Raw genomic sequence first — 18,370 nt, 5'->3', positions numbered from 1 at the left:
TGAATGTGTGTACATTGACACTCACAAGCGCACATACACATAGTCTCCCCTCTTTCTCTTTGGCTTACATGCTCCAGCTCCGCACAGCCGTGCCCTCCATTAAATCTGGGTTTTGGGGATTTGAGCCGTCATTCCTCATTAGCGGGTGCTGCCACAGCCCTCAGTTGGAGCAGCACCTCTTAGCACCCAAATCATTTTTCCAGGTTGCTGGTTTTAACAAATTGCCAACAAGGGAGATTTGAATATTCCTCCTCTTTCTCCTGCCGCCGCCGCTGCCGCCGCCGCTTGACAAGTGCTTTGTTATTCTGCTTGGTTTCTGCATCTTGCTGTTTAATTTTGCAAAGACAGAAAGTAAGAAAAAGAGAGGGAGGAGGAGAAGGAGGAAGGGACAAGGAAAAGAGAGAGAAAAGGAAGTAATAAGAGAAGGGAGGGACATGTTTTCTCTTTGCTTTTCTCCTTTGCCTGGCTGGTGGCAGCTGTGCTGGCATCCTGGGCCCTGGAGGGAAGCTAGACAGGCTGCAAGAGTGATCTGGTTGGATTTCTGTGGCAGCGATGGCAGGGGAAAGACAGTTGCCATTGGTCAGCCCCACAGAGCCACCAAGGCCAAGCCAAAGCAACCTCCCTAGAGCAGAGACATCTGGGTGCGTTCAGGTGGCCTGGATCCGGATGCCCCCAGGGTGACGCGGCGGCTGCCCTTGCACCTGCTTCTATCATGGCTTTCAGGCCTTGTGTGTTTACCCTCCATTACCAGAAGTTACTGGTCCATTTCACATCCCTTTCTGCCTCCAAGGCAGAGGTGCAAGAAGCACCCCTGGATCAGGCCATGGGTCCCTCTCAGCCAGGGGCCCTTTCACCTCCCCTGCCCTTCAAGTGGCTGGCAGGCAGCCTGGCTCCTCTCTCCTGGCAGGGAAGGTGCCTCTACCCTCCGCTTAGTGCCCAGAGGTGGCACAGAAAGCTTCTTGGAGGATTTGAGGGGGAGGGGTCTTCCATTGGGCCACAGAGCAGCAGCAGAGTTGGGATGCTCATCTTCACGAAGTATCTGCCGGCCCATCCAGCAAGAAGGGATCCTGGTTGGGGCTCTGCCACCCCAAAGGGGTGCCCATCCTCCAGTGTAGCAATCTCTGTGCCAGCATTGGCCAGCACTGGGCTTTGCCACATCTTCCATGGGGAGGACCCTGATCTCAGAAATGGCAGCATTCAGAAACTGGAGGGGTGCACATTTTGGCTTCTGGATGAGTGCGGGGTTGCATGTGTCTCTTTCCTTGGACAAGAAGGACCCCTGTGGCTCTCTCCTGCCAGAGACAAAGGTTCTAATCAGACCGATGTGTCACTCGGCTCATCAGCGCAAAGATCTCCCTGTTATCACCCAACTACTGTTGGTCAGCAGCCACTGTTAGTTAACAATTAACATTTATGGTGTATGCTACTTGCATTTTGGGTTTGTTCTTCTCCCAGAGGTTTCATGACAAACCCACCTTCCCATATGACCTGCCATGGGGGGGGGAGATCTCACCCCATGCCTCAGGGGAGATGCAGGGGGCACAGCTAGAAGTGCAGCCATCCTCACATACACACATCTGGCAAAGTCCTCATAAAGTGCTGCCCAGTACTTTCTCCGTGGAGGGAAGCTGGAGCTGGTAGCCTTTCCCAGAGGCTGCTAATCTGCCCCAGATAGGACTGGGGGCCCCAGGCCCCCTCCCTGCCCGTCCTTTGGTTCCCTCCTGGCAGGGGCTGCACTCCCCCTGCCCACCCCCCTACGGCTGCTGGCCCTTTGTTTGCCTATTGGCCAACAGCTGCCAAAGGTCAGGTGCCAATCTCTCCCTCTCTGTTCCTCTCTGTCTCTTCCTGGGAGTTGGTGGGCAGAAAGAGGGGAACCAAGTGACCAGGACTCCTGAGAGAGAGCGAGAGAGAGAGAGAGGTCCTCTCTCTGGGCCCGTTCCTCTTCTTCCACAGTTCCCTGCAAGGTAGGTAGACTTGGTGGCCCTTGCTTTTGTGGGAAGGGTCCCCTTGCTTCTAGGCCTCCTTGTCTGGCAGACTCTTGGCCAATGGGGGGCAGCTGGAAGCCAGCTCTGGGGAGCCTGGCAAGGAAGCAATGCTGGCTCCCAGCTGGCAGAGGCTGATGAGACCCCTCCTCAGCAGCTCCTCTGATTCTTTGCACAGCCCCCTTAACCTAAACATGCTGGGCTGACAGTGGACAGGGGGAGGGTTTCTGTGGTATCAGCACCCCCTTGGCGTGCCTTCTCTTTTGGGAGGGAGACTGTGGGAAGTCTTGTGGGGCCCAGCGTTAGGTGTCCTGTGGCTAAAGGACTGGCAGACTGACCAGCAGATATGAGTCTTCTTGAGGAGACAATAGGGAAAGGTAGACTGCTCCTGACTGGGGGGGGGGGGGTTCAAATAGCTGCCCTCGCCAATTGCCTCTTCCTCTGGCGAGTTTTGCTTCTTCAGACTCTTGTCCCTTTCCTAAATTTGCTGCCCATCCTTGACCTTGTGTGACCTTGGCGTCCTCCATCCTTGCCTCTCTTCCAGTCCATCTCTCCCTTGCTCTTAAAGCCACTTTCTCTCTCTTCCGCCATGGGCTGGGCCATGTCTTGTGGCCATGAATTCCATAAGCTGGGTGCGTGCTGCATTAAGAAATGTTTAACCTTTTCTCTGTCCTGAATGTACTTGCCAATCATCATTTTTCGGTTGGGTTGCCGGGGGTTTTAGTGTGCCGCGAGAGGGAATGAATCACCGCTCATCCTTTGTGCTCTGCAGTCATTTGCAAGCCTCATGCAAGCCCCCTTGTCAGTTGGATAAGATTTAAAGCAACTCAAAAGCTCCATGTTCAGCCTGGTTCTGTTGTGCAGAACCAAACCAGATCCAAACAGAGAAACCCAAGTCTCTCTCAGTGGGCCCTGTGAGGTTGGGGCTGCTCAGGGGCTTCAGGAGGATAGCAGTGGAGTGGAGGTCTGGGGAGGGGGCCTTGGGTGGATGGCACCATCACCACTGCCTGCAGCCTCGTGTTGTTGTCATCTGTCCGGCTTGGCCATGGTGCCTTGTAGGCCAGAAGCAGCCTCCCTTGATTTGCCCAGGGTTGCTCTTCTTGGATTGTTTGGATGGGTCGGTCTATCCTGGTATTTCCCCAAAGGCCTCCAAATGTTTTTGCAAAACTCATGGCGGGGCATGGAAGTGCTGGGGCAGTTTCTCCTTTGCCCTTTGCATGTGGCATTCATATTAATTTGGTTTCCTTTCTTGTCCAGTCGTGTAGCCTTGGAGGATTCTGTCTCTGGGGGGGGGGGCACACAAATGATCCAGTGGTTCCATTTCCCCCACACACACACACACAGACCGGTCCCCTTCCCACCCCAAACAGGGCTCAAGGGAGGAAGAGATTGGCCGTTTGCTGGGAGAGGGGATGGCGGGGAGCTCCCCTTGAGCCCAGGTGGCCACTTGTTAATGGGGAAGGCTGCCAATGGTCAGAAGTGAGGTTTGCATCCAAGTGGAGCAAAGGGCGCCTGGCAGTAGGAAAGGGAGCATGGGTGCATCCGAATGCGCTGATCCTGCTGAGGAGGCTGGAAGGCTGGTCAGTGCTGGGTTCCATTTTCCTCGCCTTGGTTTATGTCCAGAGTTGCTTGTCTTTGTCTGACTTATCAATATTTATGGGCTGCTTTCCTTGTTTATATTATTAAGCAAACCACGGTATGAATTTCAGCTCAATATGATACCAGAAGAGAGCGAAACAATTCCGCAAGAACCTGCAGCCAGCCTTCCAGAATCCTTTGCCGAAATGCTTTGGAGGGCAGGGGGGGGGGCTCCCAAGTGGAAACAACACCCACCTTTTGCTCATTAAGAGCGATACCAACCTCTGCTTATTCCGTTCTTGCAAGCAAACACATGTCCAAAAGTTTTCTCTACAACAAGCATTTGCACCAAGCAAGCGCCAGGAGGGGGTCAGCATGAAATGCAGGGATTTTTTGTATGTCTGCAGACAGTTTCCCCCCCAAAAGTGTTGGGAAATGTAGTTCTTTCTTGAGGATCGTTAGAAACTCCGAAAGTAAGCAAGATTGTTTAATCTCACTAGCAGAGCTTACTCAGCAGGAAAATGATGATGATGATGGGGCAAGCAGGAATAAAGACTTTCTCTAGCTCACTCCTCTCCAGCCACGTCTCCCCAATAAAAACACACACTCATGACTTCCAAAATCATGTGTATGAAGAGATACACAGGTCTAGCTTCATGTTGCAAGAAAAATGAGGTAGAAAAGGTAGTCTCCATGCGTCTTAAGAGAGATGCTCTCTCAGCCTCTTCTCAGCTCCAGGCAAAGGCATGCGGATGAGTTGGTAAGCCAGTTTCGTCATGGAGTCTCATCTCGGCTGCTTCTTCACCCCAAGAACAAAGGAAATTAGGTGTCTTCATGGTAAACAGGACATGAGGAGGGGTAATTAGTAGGGGGCAATAAAACCATAGACAGGCATTACTGGAAAGTCTTAGCATGCAAAGTTGCTATATGCCAACAAAAAGTAAAATGTGAAAAGTCAGACGGTGGTTGGTCTCTTCTCAGTGTCTGCCTCAGAGGTGTTGAAATGCGCTTTTCCATCAAGGTTGGGATAAACGGGGAGCATTTGTTTCCTCCTTTCTCATGTGAGGCTGGGGGCTCTGTCTAGGTCCAGCTTAGGCACTTGCAAAGCTTTGGTTTCCCACCAAGGGAGGTGCCCAGAAAGGCTCTCCTTCTTCCAGCTTTGCCAGGCAGAGAGGTAAGGGTTCAAGGCACAGTGAAGCCAGAGAATGAGCCCAAAAGGTGTCTGTCTGTGGGGTGCCGCTGCAGGTGAGGTTCATTTCACCTTGCAGTGCAACATTTAAGTCCAGACATTGAAGTGTCAGTTTCAGAGTGGATTCACCAACCTCCCCCTTCCCTTCCCTCCTCAGTCTTGCTGTGTGTTTCATGAGGATCAGGGGTCTGGAGGCACTGAGTCACCCACCCCACAGATTTATCTGTTGTTATTATGGCAATCACACTCAGCTGCCAGGAGCAGAGGGTACACTCATCTTCAAGCCCAATGACTGCACAATCAGCGCGCCCACAGCTCTTCCAGGCTCTACTCCCCCCCCCCCACACACACACAACACCCCCCCACGGACACAAGTAATTCCCCCCCCCCCCCACACACACACGCATGGCCGCTTCTCGTCTCCCTTGCCTTGCACACCTCCTCCTCCTCCTCCTCCTCCTCCTCCTCAGTGCTTCCCTTCCAAGGACTTTGGGGAGAAGGAGAGACAAGCCCAACCTTGCTCCTCACCCGGTCACCCCCAGCTAATGCTAATTTTGGATCTTGAGTGCAGGAGACGCTATTGATTCTGAGGGGTATAAAAATAAATCTCCTGTTAAACTGCTGATGCTTTTACTACATCCCTGTTTGGCTTCTATTGCTGGGCGCAGGAGCAGGCAGGGAGGAGCCCTCCGGCCGTCTGGCAAAGCGAGAGCAGCCTTTTAAAAAGTTATGAGATTTTTAAAGAAAGAGAAGGGGAAGCTGTGTGTGCGCGCGTGCGCGTGGGAAAGCGAAGAGAGGGTCTTTGAGCATCATCGCTCTATAAAAGCCATCTCCTCCCCAGGGAGTTTGCCTGTGGGGTTTTCTCTGCCAAAATAGCCGGTCGCTGGAGGGAAGGAGCTTGCGTTCCAGAAAAGTTTTGCCCCCAGGAAGGATAAAATGCTCCATTTGGGGGTGGCACAGATTTTGAAAGACGTTTTTCAGTTCTCTCTCTCTTTCTTTTTCCATAAGATGCTGCTGTGTCAACAGGGATAACACTTTGGGATCACCTTACTGGGACTTACAACCACTTAAGACTTAAAACTCCCGTTTAAAACTAGGATCGGCCGGCCAGAAAGAAGGACCCTTGAACCTCTTTATTTAATTTATTTAACATATTTAGTAATCCCAATCCTCATCCAGAAACCTTCCTGGAACAACTTACATCTGAAGAGCAGAAAGGGGACGTTCTCTTAGGCCCAGTGATGGGGTGGGAAGAGGAAGAAGGCAAGTAGTCCTTCAGTGGGTCTGGCAGGAGGGTCCCATTCCCCATCCAAATGGCTGAGGGAATTCTGGGCATTGCAATCCAAAGAAGTAACTGTTCTCCTGCTTGCTGCTGAGCATGGGCACACTTGAGTCACCTTTCTGGCTAGTCCTTGTGAGGTGTTTTTCTTCTGGACCTCAAAGTCCTTTCCTTCCTTCTAACAGTGCATGTGCACAGATGGAGGACTTGCCACATCTCTTTGTGGCCTTCGCCATTGTCCAGACCTATCACCATGCCTCCCGCCATGGGCACACTGGCAGCAAAGTCATGGCTTGAGAGTTCCCCACAGAAAAGACTAGCCTCTGCTCATCTCTGTGGGCAAAGGGTGAGGAGTGGGCATTACTGCGAGAGCTTTTGTGAAGGCCGCCTGGCCCCACTCCATAGAGTTTGCATGGTGGTGTGTAGGGCTCTCTTGGCACCCGCTCTGGGGCCTGAGGGCCAGGTGGGAAGGTTTCTATTGCATGTGGCTAAGAGGGGAGGAAAGTTTGGATGGGGATCCCTTTCCCACTTTGAGACAAAACAAAAAAAGCAGTGGAGAATTCTCCTTCTTCTGAATCACTCCCTTCACCCCACTTTGCAACCCCAGTTGAACTCCCATGGAGCAGTGTTGCAGCTCTTCCTATCCCACTAACCTGAAGCACACCTTTAAATGTGATTTAGGGACCAGCAAGCAGCACATGAGCATTGGCACAGAGATGCCCTGGTGTGAATGTGAGTGTGTGTGCGTTGAGACTCCTGGCTCTTGTTTGAGCCATGGCTGCTACTAGGCCTGTGGTGGCATGAGCCCATTCCCTTCCGTCCAGAGCCTCTCTTGGGGTGTGGATCATACCCCCAACAGTGCTGATGATGGCCTCTCATCTTGTCCCCAGATGCTGCAGCTGCGCTTGGCCAGGGGCCGGGTGGCTCTTCTAGTGCTCCGGCGACTCTCGCCATGCCCAGCTGCCTTCCAGAGCACCCAACGGGTGGAATACAAGCCCATCAAGAAGGTGATGGTGGCCAACAGAGGTGAGGAGCTGGGGAGGGCAGTGTTTGGGTCATTGGTGGAGGTGTGGGCTGGGGGGAAAGGCAGCAGGGGCGGGATCCCTCTCACCTTTATTCTGAGTAATAGAAGTGACTCCAGTTTTGTAAGCCACCTGAGTGGTCTTTGAGTTCCCTTTTGGGTGGGTGAATGGTTTTTCGGTCGCCAAGGGGGCAACCCTTGGCGTCCAGCACTGAATCTCTTCTGTGCTTGTGCTTCCAGGGGAGATTGCCATCCGGGTCTTCCGCGCCTGCACAGAGCTGGGCATCCGGACGGTGGCTGTCTATTCAGAGCAAGATACGGGGCAGATGCACCGGCAGAAGGCAGATGAGGCCTACCTTGTCGGACGGGGCCTCCCCCCTGTCCAGGCCTACCTCCACATCCCGGACATCATTAAGGTTGCCCAGGTGAGAAGGGTCCCTCACCTGCCTGGCTCATGTCCCATCCCACACAAAGATTGCCCACATTAGTGAAAGTTATCTCCCATCAAAACTCCATTTAATTGATTGCTTCTCTTCTACCAAAGGTTTCAGTGTGTCATACTTGCATGGGGGGGGGGGGGGTGAGCCTTCTTATCTTCACTAGAAGCCTGCAAGGTAGGGCAGGTGAAGGGAGTGATGTAGAGGTGACTAACAAAACCCTAGCTGCCCACTGAGGTTTGGTTTTATTACTGTGGGTACACAGACACAGGCGCGCGCACACACTTAAGTGCATGTGCCCTGTGCCCCTCCCTGGCAGCTGGGCCTTGGCTGGTTCCTGGCAGCTGTGTGCTCCCCCTCCAGCGTCTCCCGCCTGAAGTTTTGCTCTGCATGGTAAATGCTGGCTGTTCCCAAACAGGGGAGCTTCAAAGTGCAAATGCAGTTTGTTGCAGAACTGACTCATCTTAGTCTGATGTGGGTTTAGTGTTGTTCCTTTTTGGCTGCCAGGTTGTCTGGTGCAGCTCTTGCTGTGTTCTTCAGTGTTTATTGTATATGGGTTTTTCACCCCTTGGGATTGCTTGCTGCTGTGTTCTTTTAAAAGATATTTACTCCGCAAGAAGCCGCTTTACGTTCCTGGGGGCAGCCAGGAAGGCCGCTTGTCCAGGAATCCAGAGTCAGGGGAGAATCGAGCCTCCCTGTGGTTTCTCCCCGGGACTTGCCGCACAGTGGACACGTCCGGTCACCTGTATGCTCCTGACCCCTGACCTTCTCCTCCTCCCCACCCCACTCCTTCCTTGCAGGAAAATGAAGTAGATGCCATCCACCCTGGCTATGGCTTCCTCTCCGAGCGCTCTGACTTTGCCCAAGCTTGCCTGGAGGCCGGTGTGCGCTTCATTGGCCCCTCCCCAGAGGTGGTGCGCAAGATGGGTGACAAGGTGGAGGCTCGAGCCATCGCCATCTCCGCAGGTGAGGGAGGCCCCATCACTGCTGGGCTGGGACACACAGCAACCTGGCAAAGGAGTTGAGGGGGGAGCTTTCCTCTCATCTTTGCTCCAAATGGCCCAGGGCAGCTGGAGGACCTGAGTGTTAATCCAGGCAGCCTCTTGGGAGGAGCCACTGGGAAGGCCCTGTGAGGACACTGGGACTGACAGAAAGCCTCCATCCTAAGATCTGGAAACTCAGGTGGGCTCACATAAGGAGAGGCAAAGAGCTGGACATGGCAGCCCCCTCCCATCTTCTCTGAAAAGCTAGCCCACCCTCCACCCCCAATGGTTTTCCTTTGTACTACTGGAAGAGCCCTCGGGAGTCAGAATGCCCAGGTGACCCTAAAATGCCATGCCAGAGAGAACGGTCGCAAGTGGGCAGACAGGTATCTTCCATGCCCTCCTCTAGGTTGCCCCTGCCAGCCCTTAAACTCATTGCCAGTCATCTGTGCATTTCCCCACGGGCCAAATGTGCCAAAGAGGATTCCCAAAGTGTGATGGGAAGAGACAGAAGAGGGGGCCCAGGGGAGAGGGCAGGGGCGCCTCACAGGCAGTCCTGTCTCTTCTCCAGGCGTGCCGGTGGTGCCTGGAACAGATGCCCCCATTTCCTCCCTCAACGAAGCCCAGGAGTTCTCCAAAACCTATGGCTTCCCCATCATCTTCAAAGCAGCCTACGGCGGAGGAGGGCGCGGCATGAGGGTGGTGCGCAGCTATGAGGTAAAGGCCTTTGGGGTGGCTCCCACTCCAGCCTGGCATGAGTCGTGCCCCCTGCTCCTGGTGAGGCAGAAAAGGATGCTGCAATTAGAATTCCTGTGGGGTGGGGTGGGGAAGCCCACAGGGCCAAGGGCTGTTTGGCACAGTGCCCCCCCCCCAAAGCACTCCTTCTGCTCCAGTCAAGCAGCTGTGGCAGCCCCCATCCCTAATCCTTCCTTCCTTCCTTCCCTGGGTAGGAGCTGGAGGAAAACTACACCCGGGCCTTTTCGGAGGCACTTTCGGCCTTTGGGAACGGGGCCCTCTTTGTGGAGAAGTTTGTGGAGAAGCCCAGGCACATCGAGGTCCAGATTCTGGGTAAGGAGCCAAAGGGGGCAGGGAGCCTCTCTGGGGTGGGCTGTGGGCTGCTTTTGTGGGAACAAGAGGCCCACTCTCAACACTCAGAAAGGTTACCTTTTGTAGACTGCAATTCCCAGCAGCCCATGCTGACTTGCAGAGTTCTGGGAATACTGTTTGGGGAAAAGTAACTTTTCCAAGCTCTGCCAGTGACTACGCTGTGTAAACTCCTGCTTGTGTCAGAAACATAGCAGACGCCATTTTGTATCTGCCTGGGTGGCTGTTTGGCTCAGACGCAGTCGCTGTGTTTTCCTCCCACAGTCACCCTTTCCATTTCCAGGGTTCAAGGCTGAAGAAAACATGGTAAAAGCACAACAAACCCAAAGAAAGAAGTGTGTGTGTGTGTGTTTACGCCCCTCCCTTCTTGTGTGCGAGGGAGATGCGTGGGTGGAAGGCGCCCTTCTGTTTTTGTATTGCGCGGAAAGCAGGTTCCACCTGAAATAGACAAGGACGCAAAATGATTAAATTGCCTGATTAAAGTCATTAAGGATGTGTAAAAACCAGGGGCGAGAAGAGACTCAGAGTCTCTTAACTGGGTGGGAGAGTCTTTTTGCATAGATGACTTAGTCATATGCTGTATTAATAGCTTTGAAATGGGAGGAGAGGGACAAATGTGGTTTTTAGATGGCGGGTCCCCCTCTTTCCCCAGCGCGAGGGCATGGAGGAGAGGAGACCCATTCCCTCCTGGGCTTCTCCTCCAACAGCGCCTGTCACACTGCTGTTCCCAGGAAGACTCCGGTTAAACTTAATTGAGAAGGACAACAATATTTCAAATCCACGAAACAGTGATAACTTTATGGGGCCAATCAAAAAGCATAAAATATAATTGAGAAGGGAAGCATTGGCCAAGGGTGCTTGGTCTGCCCTGTCCAATCGTGTGTGTCTGTTTCTAGTGTGACTAATTTGGTTATTTGCTAAAATGCTGTGCTAAAACCCCCGCACTGCAGAGCTTGCCAGTGACGTCTCCTTGCCCCTCTTTGCCCCCAAACCCCTCCCAGGCGACAAGTACGGGAACGTGGTCCACCTCTACGAACGGGACTGCTCCATCCAGAGGCGGCACCAAAAGGTGGTGGAGATCGCCCCGGCTGCCCACCTGGACTCCCAACTTCGTTCCCAGCTGACAAACGATGCCGTCCGGCTGGCAAAGCAGGTGAGAATGGGCACCTGAGAAGGATGCGCAAGCCAGGGCCAGACGCACATATTGACCACATTAACCAAAAAGTCTTTTCCTGGTGTCTGTAAAATGCATACTTGGAGCTGTCAGACCTGACCATTGCATGATAGACGATGAGCATTTCCCATCTTGGGGTATGACCATTTCTCCAGCAATCAAAGTGGGCAAGATCCAACCTCTTTTCAGCTCCAGTCACAGGAGTACAGTTTGAAAGGCCCAGCACATCTATGAAGCACCAAAGATAACTCCAGTACAAAACCAATACACAGCCAGCTTCATTTATACACCGGTTCATACTGAACTAACAGTGTCTAAGCGGTTTACAACTGTAAGCTAATTGCCCCCAACAATCTGGGGACTCATTTTAACGACCCCCTCGGAAGGATGGCAGCCTGAGTCGAGCTTGACCCCTTTCCTGGTATTGAACTGGCAACCTTATGGTTTTGAGTGAGTGGTTGTAGTGCAGGCATTTAAGCACTCCACCAACCAACCCACCCAAAAGAGGAGCACTCCTGAAGACACTCACCTCACATGCCACAGGGGAGCATTTTCTCTTGCGCATGTTTGATGTCCCCAACATTTGGTTGAAGACCATCCTGGGAAGGCCCCAGAGGTGTCCTGGGTGCCCCCCTCTCCTCCCATGGGCAGCTGCTATGGCACCTGGGCAACTTTCCAAGGGGGGCCCTGAGAGCCTCGCCCCCATCCCCGAGTAAATGCGCCTGGGGTCACCCCTAGAAGAATTTAAGGGGCTGTTTCTAAGGCCCGGCTGTTGCTCCTCTTCTGTGGAACTAAGCCTCTGGGGTGGGAATGGATTTTCATGGCTCAGTGGAGTGGGAAAAGGTGAGCTCAGCACCAGGAAGGGGCAGCAGGTTGTGATGCTGCTCTCACAGCCACACAGCGTGTGCAAGTGTGCACTTCCTTCTCTTTGGGCTGCTGGGCAGTTGGAGTCAGTGGGCTGGGAGGAAGAAGCGTAGCCCCATTTTTATCCCCACGGCTGCTCCAGCTCCAAGGAAGAACCCTCTTTAGGGCACTGGACACCTCTGTGCTGTTAGAGGTGGGACTGCAGCGCCCGTCATGCCTCACTCTGGGCTGTGATGGCTTGGCTGGTGGGAGTAGCCTAATAACTTCAGGGAGGGCTATGGAGCCCTTGTGGGAGTTTCAGTGAGGGCCGGGTGCTATGAGGGAGTCCTGTGAGGGCCCCTGGCTTTTGGCCCCTTCCCCTCATTCTCTCCTCCTTTGGCTTCTCTGAAAGGGAAGCCACCCTTCTCCTCCTTGGTCTGAGGAGAAGGTTCCGGTCTTCCTCATCCTCTCAACAGTTGACCCCCCAGCGGAGGAGATTTCACTGCACCCTTAATCCAAGCGCTCCCTCTCCCCCACTTTTAATTCTGATCCAGGCATAGAACTCTCTGGGAAGAGGATTACAAAATGCCTCTCGGATCCCACTATCTCTCCGTTCCCCCCACCAACCACTTTTTGGGGGGGGGGATTTGAAAGCCGAGCCCCATTTGCTCAGACTCCCCACAGCCATCTTCCTTTGCCATCGAAGCCTCAGGAAGGACAGGGCTTGCATTGCCTCCCCTCCAGTGGAGGCTGTTTTCTGGCTCAGTCAGCAAACAGAGGCAGAGATATCACTGGCAAAGTAGCTCTTTGTTCTGGCGTACATTTGCCAAAATTATTTCCCCACTCATACGATGGGTTGTTTTGACAATGTGCAGCTGTGCGTTTTATGACACTTATGTCTGTTTCTGTGTGCAGTGCAGCTTTTGCTGTGATCTGTGGGATAAATACACAGCCCCTTCCTTCAGGTGCCATGCAAGAAGACCTCAGATGTTCAGGGGGAGGGAAGGCTTTCTGCTGCCACCTCCTTTGCACACTTCAGCCTGACCTCTGCAAGTAGCTTGGCACTTGAGCTGTTTCTTAAAGCTATGGCAGGAAGGGCAATATCCCCCCAGAGGAAGATTGTGTGCCCTGTGGTTCAAAATACTGAAAAGGTCTCCAAGACTCTTTAAAGCATTTTCCTTCTCAAAAAGCAAACCAGATGCATCTTTCAGGGCCTTGCAGAAAATGCCATCTCTGCCCCCACAAGTAGGCAGCCAAAGGCTTGGGGGGATTTCAGCAGCCATTGCAAGGGGAGCCTCTGCCTTTGGTGGCCCCTTTGGGTCAGTAGGGAGAGCCGGAGGCCGGATGGCCAGGCTTCGCTCCAATTCCCGCTTGTCTCCCAGACCCCAGGCCTCCTGTGGGGCTTGATACCTCCCTCTCCTAGTTATCCTTCTGGTTTATTGTCCTGGGAGAATGGATTCCCTCTTGGTCCTTTCAAAAAGACCTCTGGAAACACCCACAAGGCCCTTGCGCTGGGTGTTAGTTAAGTCTGACCCTGGCCTTTAAAGCCACATCCGGCTCAGGTGCAGAAGCCATGAAAGCCCCCTCCTCCGTGTCTGCTTTACCTTTACTGTTTTTATAAGAGTTTTATATCAAATAGACTTTTGCTGCACTTTGTTTTAATGTTTCATAAATTTCCTTGGGACCAAGGTGGACTTTCAATTCAGTCGAATCAGAAGCAGTTGGTCTCTATGCAGGGAGGGCCTTTTGCAGAGACTGTGAGCGAGGCCCTTTCCTCAACTGCCAGACTGGCTTCCAGGGGGCACTGCTCTCCCTCCATCCCTTGGTCCTGGAAGGAACTCTTCTTTTGCTCCCGGTACCCACCCCCCAGGCCCAAACGACTGCCATCTGACCTGCCGCTCTCCCCTTTTCCTTCCCTGCCAGGTTGGCTATGAGAACGCTGGCACGGTGGAGTTCCTGGTGGACCGGCACGGCAAGCACTTCTTCATTGAGGTCAACTCCCGTCTACAGGTGGAGCACACCGTGACGGAAGAAATCACAGAGTAAGTGGCACCTGCGCACACACACACAAGCACACTGCGCTTGAGCAAGTGGGTGTGCAAGGTTTACACTTAGTACAGGATACAGCTTCAGAAGGGAGTGGAGCTTGTAGGAAGGCGAAGGACCTTTGATTCCTGATGGCTGGAATCTTAGAATCATAGATACAGAAGGCAACCCAAAAGGCATCTAATCTAATACCTTTTTGGGGCAGAGAGGCCCTTTGGTCCCATCCCCATCCAGGGAGCCTCTCAGCCACACTGAGGCTAAGCCATGGAAGAGAGGGGCTAGATTTTGGTGGAACACTTGGAGTGACATTGTGACAGTAGCATCAACATTGGTACTGGTTCTCCTAATTGCTTTTCCACCGTGAATGACACATATATACATTTTGGGGGGAGAGGTTATGGGGTCTGCTTAAGGGAGACTGTGTTTCCTCTCCCTCCCCCCCCCAGTCCTGTTGGGCTGCCAGAACATGCCTCACGCCAGCCCCGAACACCTTGGCAGATATTAGCATGCTTTTATTAGCGTGCTTTACATTCTTGTCGTTCCAGGCTGGGTAATAAATGTTAGGTCGTTACTGCTGTCATTATCCATTACGCACCTTTGGGGAGAAGGGGGGATCCGAGCGGCAGCTTCTTTCCCGTGGACTTAATGATGCAGTGATTCCTCTCAGTTCCTCCGAAGGACTGAGGGATGGGGCGAAGAGTGGGGGTCTCCAGCAAGCAGAAGGGGCTTTGTTTCCTATGGGGGTGCCCCAGAAGAAGGTGAAATGCTATGCTAGGGAGGCCTGGAGGCCAGGGATGGGAGTGTTCAGGCTCACCTTGGCTGGGCCATCGGTATCCTTGGTGTGGCCACCATCTCCACAGCCAGTCCCCCTCCATAAGCTGGGTGGTGGGGATATTGTGGTCCCATTGGAGGCCAACCCTACCCCTAGGAATGTTTTGGGCCTGGAGCATCTTAGTGAGATGCTCATCTATCAGCTGAAGTAGATCTTCTATAGCCTTGAGGCCAAGGATGGGCAATGATTGTGGGGGGCGGGGGCACAATAGACCCCCAGGAAACATTGGAGGGCTGCACCCCCACCACACATCCCCATTAAAAAACCAAAATTGACCCCCAGTTGTCCTTTAGTGAATGTGGGGCACATGCCTTCCAACATATCTTCTTAGCCACCAGGGTCAGAAACTTAGAAACAAAAGCCATAGCCATTAGAGAGCTGAGTTGCATGCTTGACCCGTCTTCTGTGGCTACAGCGTGCACCGGCCCATGGTGCACTTTCACAAGGAATCCCGTCAGTAGCGGCATGTGAGCTGTAGGCATGAATCAAGTGTGCAAGAGAGAGAGAAGCCTCTGCAGAAGTGTGTCTGTGTGTGTGTGTGCCTCCGTGCCCTTTGGGGTACACATTTGCTCCTCTGTCTGTGCCTGGTTACATTCCTCACCTTTGTGTGGTTTTGCATGACAGCATCGGAGCCTCTTTCTGGGAGGAGGCAGAGGAACGAACACAGAGTTAGGGAATGCAGAACTGCTCTTCTGGATCCATAAAGTGTCTGCTCACATGCCAGTCTCTGCGCTGTCCCCATGGCCCAAGGAGCTCTTCCCCGGAGAGACTGCCTTTGCCCTTTCCGTGTGTCTGAGCCCCTGCGTTGGAGGGGTGCATGTGGGGCAGAGGGCAAGAAGAGCAGGGAGCCTGGAGGGAATCTGTGGGGCTCAGACACGCTCCGCTCCTTCACTGGCTGCCTTTCTTGGCACAATCCATGTCTCTTTTGCGTTGCCTTAAAGCAAACAGTGCTGGCAGAGGAAAGGGAAACAAGCGCACACATGCACACACAACATTTCCCACTTCCCACTGGTGTGGGATTAATGGCAAAACACAGAGAGATAATTCTTAGTCATCAACTGCACAGCCTTGTTTGCATTCTGTCAGGTTCAGCCTTCGCCTTTCAACCTAGGTGACAGCAACTGCAGCATTGTGATTATTAACATTTCTCTCTATCTGGGAAGAGAAGAGAACTAAGCCAAAGTCAGTGCTTGCTTTTTACATGGAGATAGCAGGGTGCTGGGTGGTTGGCTCTACGGAGCTGGGCTTTGGGTTTCCTCTCTGCTTCTTGGAGGGTGGGATGCTCAGGGGCCACAGCTCCACTGCCTGTCCTCCCGTTTTTGCCAGGAAGCAGGCATTTTGGCATGTGAACGCTTCTTTGCGTCCAGGGCGCACGCCTTGTGTTCCCTCTGAATGCAAATAGCAGCTGCTGGGGAGGAGCCAATAATTCCTGGGGAGAAAAGTGGACGTTCTCCCTCCACACCTGCCATCCTCCCAGTTGCCATCAGTTGCATCCAGCGGACCGCTTTGGAGGGTGGAGGACTCTCCTCCGTAGCAGTTCTTTAAGCAGAGGTTGGACACCCCTCTCTGCCAGAGGTGCTTCAGCTGTGGACTCCTATATGACAGAAGGGGGTTGAAATAGATGACCCTTAGGGAAGTTTCCTGGCTCCTGATTCTGTGAAATGCATCCTGGCAAGGTGGGAGCTCTTTGGGTCAGGAAATGGATCTTCAGCTTCTTTCTCCCTTCGAAAGAACAGGAGCCTAGCTTTTGGGGGTAGCTGTTCTTAATGCGGCCCCAACATGCTCTTCTCTCTCTGATGTGGCCATGACGGTTGGGAGGGCTTTTTTGTTGGCTCATCAGCACACACTTGCTCTCTGTCCTAAGGCCCATGCCTGGGAAGCTTCCCCATGGAGGGCTGCCCCCAAGCCAGCGCAGAAGCCGGGGGGTGGGAATTCTTTCTGGTGGATTCTGACAGAGTTTCCCCCTTCAAGGCACTGGACTTGCTTGTACAGCCCAGGACAGATAGGGCCCTAAACGCCTCCTGAAGCCTTAAGAATGCCAGGAGGGTCCTCAAGGGCTCCTCACCAATTACTCCAGTGCGTTACATGAGACCAAGGGGAGAAGAGAGCCTTTCGGATAGTTATGGGGTTTTTCCATGGAAGGAGCATTTGCATGGAGTACCAAGGGCTCCCCTCCTACTCTTTCTCTTTGCCTGCAAGTGCTGCAAGGCAGGGAGGGCAGCCAAGCACTGGAGCCAGCAAAGCAGGGAGGATTTAATATTTCACAGCTCGCCTAATACTTTGCCAGTGGTGAACTGGGGGGGGAGCATGGCTGCCCTCACTAGAGAAGCACGTCTGTGGCGATGATCCAGCGGCCAAAGGGGCTGTGGGCGCCTGGCCGTGCCTGGCAGAGAGTGGCCCCCGGCCGAAGGCAGCAGGGCCACATGCCAGTGCCAGCTCTCTGCTCTGCCGCTTGCCTCTTGTGGGTGCCTGTGCCACTTGCTTTCACACAGAAGAGTGCCACCCTTCAAGAGAGAGCTGGCTCTAGAAAGAGTCTGGTGTAATAGTTAGAGCACTGTGCAAAGGAGCCCCTGCTTCAAATCGCTGCTCAGCTGAGAAACTCCCTGAAAGGCTTTGATCCACTCCTCTCTTAGCACAGCCTACCTTAGGGAGTTGTGGGGATGAGAAGGCAGTGCATGCCAGGGCTGGGCAAAACAGGCGAGCCTGGGCTTGGCTCCAGTTGCCTTGGAAGGAGGCAGGCTGACCTGTCCATCCTCCTACCTGTCCATCCTGATTAAAACTCTTGTGAAGTCTTTAACAAGGGCTGCGCTGGACAGTCTGGCTTAAAGGCAGGAAGGGGGCAAATATCAATTGTGACACACCTGTATGGTTTTTGCATAATTCTGAAACATCACCTGCGTTTGTGTGCATGTGTGCAAGAGTATGTTAATGCAGTTTGGCATTAGGATTCCTTCCCTGGCCCTTGGGATTTCAGTACGTTTAAGCCATGTGTTCCCCACCGTGAGGTCTAGAAACCTACTGTTCTGTCCTTTTTATGAGGAAGCTGGGATCCTGGGTTAGTGGAGTCCATTTTGTTCTGCACTCCTGCATGTGGGGCTTCGGGGTGTGGCTTGTGGGGTGTTGCCCATCCTTGGCCTGGCATCCCTCCATCCTTCCTTGCCTATCCGTTGGAGGACTGGAGGGAGGGTCCCTTGTGCTCACTTGCCCCCCTTCCATGCTGTGGGGGGGGGGCAGCCCAGGGGTGTCTGTGATCATGCTTCCAGGAGCAAACATCTGCCCCCTCAACTCCCCTTCCCCCCACGCCTGGCAAAGGATGATGCGCCTGTCTCCTCAGATTTCCATTACCCTTCCACCTCCCATCATGGTCCAGCTGTGCTCTTGGAATAGATCCATCTGCTCTTTTTAATTCTCCAGAAGCTGCTAGAAGAGGACAGGAAAAGGGGCACAGAGAGAAAGAGAGAGAGTCCCTGCTTGCTGACCTCCCCCTTCACAATCATGGTGCCTAAGCCCTGTCCTGTCAAAGTCATGAGCTGCTCCAGCTGGGGCTCCCCGCCTGTTCTGTCTCCCATCGCCTTTGCCCACGTTGTTTGTATTCTGGCTGTCAGAGGGGCTGGGTCTTGTGGGTGGGATACGGGTTCAGCCAGTAAGTAGAGGGCTTTTCCTGTGGCGCAGGAGGTCCCCTGTGCCCCTCCTTTGCCCTGCCCAGCCCCCTCCCCTTCACTCCAGGGGCATCAACCTCTTCCTGGTGAATTTGGCTGCATCTGCATTAAGGGAGATCTCTTCAGGGACAAGGATCTCTTGCATGTGGCATCTCCTGTGAAGTGGCACTGGGCATACTTGGAACATAGTTAGGGAATGGCTTCAGGGCACCCTCCAGGCATCTTTGGGCAAGAAATGTGCCA

The 18,370-nt window shown here is 53.4% G+C and overlaps 1 protein-coding gene across 1 annotated transcript in view; it reads left to right on the top strand.

Annotated features, from left to right (window-relative positions):
* The first annotated feature begins 1,804 nt into the window (after nucleotides 1-1,804).
* Nucleotides 1,805-18,370, top strand: part of PC (pyruvate carboxylase) — a 60,681-nt gene continuing 44,115 nt past the window's right edge. The window contains exons 1-8 of the mRNA XM_042439916.1: nucleotides 1,805-1,964; nucleotides 6,919-7,054; nucleotides 7,290-7,474; nucleotides 8,287-8,452; nucleotides 9,041-9,186; nucleotides 9,420-9,537; nucleotides 10,575-10,726; nucleotides 13,514-13,633. Coding sequence (XP_042295850.1) covers nucleotides 6,919-7,054; nucleotides 7,290-7,474; nucleotides 8,287-8,452; nucleotides 9,041-9,186; nucleotides 9,420-9,537; nucleotides 10,575-10,726; nucleotides 13,514-13,633 — 1,023 coding nt within the window. The 5' untranslated portion in view covers nucleotides 1,805-1,964. The remainder of the gene's footprint in view (nucleotides 1,965-6,918; nucleotides 7,055-7,289; nucleotides 7,475-8,286; nucleotides 8,453-9,040; nucleotides 9,187-9,419; nucleotides 9,538-10,574; nucleotides 10,727-13,513; nucleotides 13,634-18,370) is intronic.

This window comes from Sceloporus undulatus, chromosome 9 (genome assembly GCF_019175285.1).
Source record: "Sceloporus undulatus isolate JIND9_A2432 ecotype Alabama chromosome 9, SceUnd_v1.1, whole genome shotgun sequence".
NCBI classification, from domain to species: domain Eukaryota; kingdom Metazoa; phylum Chordata; class Lepidosauria; order Squamata; family Phrynosomatidae; genus Sceloporus; species Sceloporus undulatus.
This window is presented reverse-complemented; position numbering and strand designations above follow the sequence as displayed.